The 7,478-nt window shown below is 34.9% G+C and overlaps 1 protein-coding gene across 1 annotated transcript; it reads left to right on the top strand.

The window, feature by feature from the left end:
* Nucleotides 1-2,528: 2,528 nt before the first annotated feature.
* LOC106713709 (GTP-binding protein Rhes) lies at nucleotides 2,529-7,030 on the top strand. Its single transcript, XM_045680335.1, has 4 exons — nucleotides 2,529-2,872; nucleotides 4,738-4,931; nucleotides 6,023-6,200; nucleotides 6,407-7,030. The coding sequence occupies exons 1-4, from the start codon at nucleotides 2,529-2,531 to the stop codon at nucleotides 6,855-6,857; spliced, it is 1,167 nt and encodes a 388-aa protein (XP_045536291.1). The 3' UTR covers nucleotides 6,858-7,030.
* The last annotated feature ends 448 nt before the right edge of the window (nucleotides 7,031-7,478 follow it).

The raw sequence follows: 7,478 nt of genomic DNA, 5'->3' as shown, positions 1-7,478 counted from the left end.
ACCATTAATATAATCTGTATTTTTTTATCTTTTAATTTTTTAAAAAGTTCCTTTGAGAATCAAGTTACGATTTATATGTGGAAAACTTTAATTAGGTACAATAGTATTATATTAAGTTATTACTGGTCTAAGCAAATTAAGAAGTAAATAAAAGATTAGACAAGGAAAAGATAATTTTCAGAATCATATATCTTTTCATTGGACCGGGTCATATATATAATTTCTTTGCCGCTCATATTTACATGTCCCCTAAGGATACTTTCAATATTTTCTATTCTATGGATTGTCCTCGGAAGTGCCGTTTGCCTGTAATATGTTCCAATACTGCAATTGGCTTTTGAATAATAAATTTCCTTTGTCTAGCTTACCTATAATTGTAAGATTTACGTGTTTATTTCTCTCGTGAATATTCTAAATGTTTTTACAATCTAACTACACTTTTTGTAAATACGTAGCACTTATTTATTTAGCACAAAATTATGCTAAGTGCTAAATGATATAAGAACTTTTAAAGCACAGTAAATTTAATTAACAAAAAAGAACATGTTCTTAGTGGTTAAAGTAAGCGTTTTAGCGCATAACTAAAATTAAATTCCAATTTAAATAAAAGAATTCTGCAAAACTTAAGAACAGTAAACATATAACATAGACGTCTAACAGAAGCTGTAAACAGTGAAATTGTTTTCAAAGTAATGCTAGTTTCATACGAGGACAGAGCAGCTACTGGTTGAACGTAAACTTACTGTCATACTATAGTACTCTGTTTTGGCATTGCACGATCAAACAATAGCAGTACTGTCAACTGCTATGTCTAACTGTTTCGCCCTCGTGTGAATCTAGTATAAAGGGGAAACGCGATAAAGTTTTAAGCGAGTTGGTATTTGAGGGAGCGGTTTTAGGAAATATTTTCCTTGCCATAGATAAAGTTATTGTCTCAATTTACTTCGGAATGTTATTTATTATAGTTTTAACTAAATTGTGTCAATCTCAATTGGAGTTATTATTTCAATAATTGAGACAAGTTTTCATCAACATTTTGAGTAGCTTTGCTATCATATGGAATTCTAAGTTTTGTTGTTGAACGAGGCGTTAAAAGTCATTGCGACTCTCAATTTCGCTTTCATATTTTTTACAACCTAATCTTTCTATCACATCAGACCCAAACCTTATGTTATACTAGCTGTCGCCCGCGACTCCGTCCGCGCGCAGTTAAAAAAAACTAAATGGGGGGGGGGGGGTTATGAAAAATAGATGTTGGCCGAATCTCAGACCTACTGAATATGCTCACAAAATTTCATGAGAATCGGTCAAGCCGTTTCGGAGGAGTTCAAGTTCGAACCCCGTGACACGAGAATTTTTTATATTAAATAAGCTTAGCATATTTTTATACGATGCAAACATGATTTAATTATTAAAAATGCCTACAAATTAGAAATACATGGATTAAAATACACGATAGTGTTTTGTTTTGGACTTAGATAATCTTACTAATATTATAAATGCGAATGTATAGATGGATGGATGTTTGTTTGTTTGAAGGATTCTCCGGAACGACTAAACGGATCTTGAAATTGGGCACAGTTGTAGAACGTAGTCTGGAAGAACACATAGGCAAATTATTTTTTTTTAATTCCGCACGGACGGAGTCCCGTGCGACAGCTAATATTTAAATACATTTACAAACCGTTTTTAAAATGATTCGTATTATAATTCTTTGTAAATGAACATAAGATAACAGAATAAAAACATACGATCACGTAACGTCGCTATAATCGCTTTTCGATAAGCGTTAGCACATATTTTTTTGCGAACGGTACTTTGCATGAACATTTCCACACGGATATTGGCAATTTGATTGCGTATGTTCCATTTGATCGCTGTTTTAATTCACATATCTATTTAGTACTTAGTTTATGTTCATCTATAAGTGTGGTATTCCATTGCCAACACACTTTAATACAAACATATCGTCATCTATTTCATTGCCTTTGACAAAATAGAGACCACAATGTGCACTAATATACGGCAGTGGAATTCAACGGTAGGAATTGTGAACATACACCGGGCAGTTATTGACCGAATAGAACTAACAATCTATTTTATGTTCACTAATGATAGCAAAACCTAAGTAGCAGCCTGATTGATTGCAATAATGTACGAGTTAGATAAACGAATTGTAAGGAATTCATATGTACTATAATGATTTGTCACGTTAAGAGAATATTATTGAGTCAGAAAAGAGATCAGATTACGCGCGATTTTTATTACAATTATGCAAATATTATATGTCGAAATACTTTAGCCAACTGTACTAGAAGCTCTTGTCTTTTGTAAAATGTGTAAATTTTATATTTATTTTTAACGTTAGTCTGTAAAGTAGTTTATTTATTTTGTCTTCTTTTACAAATACTAGAAAACTTTATAAACATCTGGACAATTTAATAAATAATTCATTGCAGTGAAACAATTCAAGAGTGAAAAGAAATGATACTAAAAGTGACAGTGATAATACTTAAATAGACTGAACAATGTTGAACGGCACAACAGAACGTGCAATATCTCTCCAGTCGTCTCCAGTAAAAGTTTCCCCGTCCCCTGTAAGAGCTACATCAAGTCCAGTGCGAACACCATCATCCCCTTTAAAATCCTCATTATCTGCCTCTGGTAGGCAAAGGTCACCTCGGAAGTGCCAATTCTCGGCACCAGTAGAGGACGCCAGAGACAAATGCGGCACGTCATGGCTCTGCCGGCGTGGTGCCGCAACCGGCGAGGAGACGGAACCTGAGAAATCTCCGGGGCCGAGCTCTTTACCCCAAGGTTGTGAGGATTCGGCACCTCCACCAAAAAACTGCTTCAGATTAGTTATGCTGGGGTAAGTAATACTACGCATTTCTTACGTACTTTGTAAAGTAGAATTAGAAACTTGTAATATTGTTTTACTTAAAATACGGATGGAAGTCCGCAGAATCAAATAAAATTCGCGCGTTGCGCTGTCAATTGAAGAAAAGGAAGGCTGAATTTGATGTATCAAAGTCTGAATTTATTTACCAAAAGCTAGAGTCAAAAATCAAAAAACCTATCGCTGGTACCCAACTAATAAACTAAATTCCAAAAAAAAATGAAACGCTAATCTTGAAGGATTAGCAAAATACCAGGTCCTACGATTGCTCTTGTTACGGCAATAAATTAACACGGGATCCGGGATAATCTGTTTCGGAACTGAAACAGAAATTCCCGCTCGCCGCCTCAACAAACCTTATTTGTAATTTAAATGCCCTCTTCATTTCATTCATACTCGTTGTACGTAATAGGTAATTTTATATTCGAATAGGACACAGTACGGTACTTATTACGCACACAGCTATTTAACCACTGCCTTATTTTTGACTTCTATCTGTTGGACTTAAAGCTGTTAATTGTTCACTAAGTGAGGTACTTCGTGATCATTAATCGACTCTGAGAGTGGTATTTAGGTATTTTATTACACTTTATAAAGTTCAGTAAGCATTATTCTGAGAATAAAAACCCTAAAAGATTAAGTTTTCGTGAACTTAGAGAGAACTAAAGATCAGGTCTCATATAGACTTCTATCAAAGTAACCGGATGACTTTGTTTGAGGTCCGATTACTTGTTGCGCGTTATCTTATGAAAACAGGAACAAATAACAAGCTAATTATATGTCGAATAACAACCGTTGTAAATATTATTTAAAACAAGAGGCTGAAGGGTAGAAGCACAAGTCACGGTATGTTTTATTTAGTCAAACCCTACTTGAATATATTAATTGAGTTTGATGACAATTTTTTACTTGAATTACGGAAAGTATTTGTTGTAAGCTTGAAGTTTGTGTTAGCATGCAGTTCACTACAATATTCAAGTAATCCGAACCCATGATCACAAGATCGGTTCTATTGAGCTATTAACGCTTCATAACATGAGATAATCAGCTTGATATTGTGGCATAATAATTAATTCTGTTTATAAATATCACCTAATCAGCCTAGTAAATTATTTAAAATAAGCAACTAAAATTTTGTTAGCAAAGGGCTTTTAGTGTACGTGATAAAATGGATGTTATATTTCAAAAAACAATATCAGACAGATAACAAAGTTAGAAGGGAATTCGAGCTTCGGAAGCGGCTCACTTTAATCGCGATACTTCGTTACTATCTGACTAATTGGCGGCGCTGCCGTGTGCCATGGCAACTTGCTAACGTGCGCGGATACCGAAACAATTACATTTTTATTGATTGAAAACAAAACATAGTAATTTTTATATTCTAAATAATTCTATATTTCATCAAAATACATCTTAATTGGGTTTATATCAGACCGGGAGTTACCCGTTACCGAGATTTTTTACCCATTTTTCCGATTGATTATGTGCAGATCGACCCAACGGAAAACATCTATACAAACTTACCATAGATCTTAAAGATAGCGACTAACTGCCACAGTCAAAACCCGTTAATGTTTATTAAACAGCTGCTTAGTATAACTACACCGACACTGAGCAACTGGCAGCAATGAGCCATCTTTCTCATTATAATACCCAAAATGTACCTTTTAATAATTAATTACTAATATGTTTTGACGTATGTTACATTGATTATTACCTTAAATATCAGACAAGTTAAATATCAGACAGAACACAGATATTAAATTAAAAAAAAAAAACATCAATTTATATTACTAGTGAAAATTTATGATGATGTAATAAAATTTTTCGTCCACCAGTTCCGCTCGAGTGGGTAAAACGTCTCTAGTGTCGAGATTCCTCGGTAACAAGTTCGAAGACAGCTACACTCCAACCATCGAGGATTTCCATCGCAAGCTGTACAGAATCCGCGGCGAGGTGTACCAGCTAGATCTCCTGGATACTTCGGGGAACCATCCGTTCCCTGCTATGAGACGACTTTCCTTTCTTACGGGTAAGTTTACAAACAACGAAAAGTAATAGTGCTAAATAAATGTAATTGCATTTGTCGATATTATTGATGACAAGTGATCAAAATTCCATATTTTACTTGTGTATAAAGTGGCAAACGAATAAGCGGCCACCTGAATTCGCCTACATTGCGAAGCGGACTCTACCTTTTAATCAACGAAAGAGGGGACCCTTCTCAGTCAAATCCACTTCCTCTTTTCATCCTTTCCTTATAAGAACTGGTTAGGTAGGGGAAGAGGACATCTGTCTTCTATGTGATCGTGATAATCCGGGTGAGCCAGCCAATTCGTGCAACAAACGTTGTTGTTGCTGACTCTACCACTATTCTGCTAAAACTGCTGTCTCATTTTTTAAATGAAAATTGGATAGTACAAGAATATATTTCATACAATTGTTTCAGACTCTAGAAATCCGTTTTAATGCAAGACAATATTGTTTAAAAATTTTTCATAGGTTAATCTAAAAATAGTAAAATACCTAATAGCATTTTACGAAGTCTGGCAGAACAAAGATATATCAAAGTATAAATTGGACAGCACTGAACTTAAATTGTCAGGAATTGAGAAAATGTTAAGTGAAGATATGTTTGAGAGAAGGTTCGTTATTAAATTTTTCAATATAAATCCGAGATCGACTGCGTCAACGTAAGTGGTTTCATAGGAAACATAACTGTGAAATGTTATAAGAAATTCTAGAAAAGTGTTCCAAGAATGTCTTATTTGAAAAATAAATACAGTATTTAATAAAATAAAGTGGTGAAAATGCACAATCAAAGAATTCTGATATATAAGTAATAGTAATTTCTTACTATATATGTGAGAGGTGTTAAATTAAAGAGGAGCTGAGTATCGACTGATTTATTTTTCTATTCCTACCTCCACCATATTACGTACCATATTTAAGTACCTGACAGTCTTGCTGGATAAGTGATTCAATTCCCTTGTAAAGTGATACCTTGCGTTCACATTCCTGAAATCATGTTGTGTTTATCTACATTGTATAGTCGATAGCAAAATATATTCTTCAAAAAGACTGTTGAATTAACCTTCAGTATAACTATTTTTCCTACTCTAGGGGACCTCTTCGTGTTGGTGTTCGCGATGGACAGCCGGGAGTCCTTCGAGGAAGTGATCAGGCTGCGGGAGCAGATTCTGGATACAAAGGCGAGCGCCACCAGTGGCAGTCGCGGACGCAAACAGGCGCCGCGCGTGCCTATGGCCATCGCTGGCAATAAGTGCGACAGAGATCTCAAGTAAGCTCACACATACAAGGCATTTAAATTGATTTTAAATTGATGGGAACATATATATAGTATAAGTTATATTGAGAATAAGAGTATATTCCAACAGAAGTTCAATAGTTTTCAATGTTTTTACATTTGACCTTTTTATAGATGCGATACGTCGTTTAATTTATCTTTCTATTATTGTACAGTAATAACAGTATGCCTTTGTACAGAACTGTCCAACCTGAAGAAGCCACCGCGTATTGCGCTACACAAGACTCCTCCTGCGTGTTTGTTGAAACGTCCGCAAAGAAGAACTATCGCGTCGACGATCTCTTCTACGAGTTGTTTGTGGTCGCAAATCTTCCTTTAGAAATGGCTCCGAACCATCATAAGAGGGTGAGCACGGCGTTTGGTAGTCCTTGCACTTTACCACCTACTAGTAGCCAAAGTAGTAGAAGTAAAAAGTGTACTCTATCTATCAAACGAAGATTGTCTGATGCTTGTGGAGTCGTTGCTCCTAACGTTAGGCGACCGAGCATTCGCACCGATCTCATGATAATGAGAACGAAGACTTGTGCCAAGGGAGACGGAGACAGCGGTAGTGGCAGTCCCAAGCTCAACCTGAACAGACTGGTCAGGACAAGCGGACAGAACGATAAAAGAAGTTGTTGCATACAGTGATGCATAACTCGTTGAGTAACGCATCGGATTACGGGTAGTAGATAAATTGGAATGAATATGGCGACTTTTGGATCGGTGCTATTATGAAAATATTTATTCATAAAACCGAATGTACGGGAATGTTGAAAAAAAGTTTACTACAACTTTTATTTGCGCCCGTGGGCTTCCACTGTCAAAACCCTTACACAATTTACAAAAACCTATCGTAATTTACGTTCTTGTCGAAAAATATTTAAAAAATTAAAATCACAAAATTAGTAATAATTTTATACGTGAATATAAAAAATATATTCATGTGAATGACATATTAATTTGCTTTCAGCATTTGAAATATTATTTTACTGAAAATTACGACGTTTTTTCAAAGATTTTTTTTGCTCTCGAGAAAAATAAATTGTTTCACTCTCAAAAGCATTTACGCCGTGGACTGAATTTCGAATATTGATGTTAGAAGAAAAAAGTGATGTAACAATAAAGTTTAATAAATAAAAAATAAATTAAAAATGTATATCGTAAAGTGGCTCTAAATGTTTTGCTAAAAGCGAATGTTTCGAAATGTGTCATTGTATTTAGAAAAGCTTGGAAAAAATAAAATTATTTTATTCTGATGAATTCGAAAAA

The sequence above is a fragment of the Papilio machaon genome, chromosome 12, assembly GCF_912999745.1.
Source record: "Papilio machaon chromosome 12, ilPapMach1.1, whole genome shotgun sequence".
NCBI lineage: Eukaryota > Metazoa > Arthropoda > Insecta > Lepidoptera > Papilionidae > Papilio > Papilio machaon.
This window is presented reverse-complemented; position numbering and strand designations above follow the sequence as displayed.

Excerpts from the sequence above, each read along its gene's own strand:
- LOC106713709 (XM_045680335.1), top strand. The coding sequence starts at position 2,529 with ATGTTGAACGGCACAACAGAACGTGCAATATCTCTCCAGTCGTCTCCA. Across the intron at positions 4,932-6,022 it reads ACGACTTTCCTTTCTTACGG|GGGACCTCTTCGTGTTGGTG; the intron begins GTAAGTTTACAA and ends TTCCTACTCTAG. Across the intron at positions 6,201-6,406 it reads AAGTGCGACAGAGATCTCAA|AACTGTCCAACCTGAAGAAG; the intron begins GTAAGCTCACAC and ends GCCTTTGTACAG.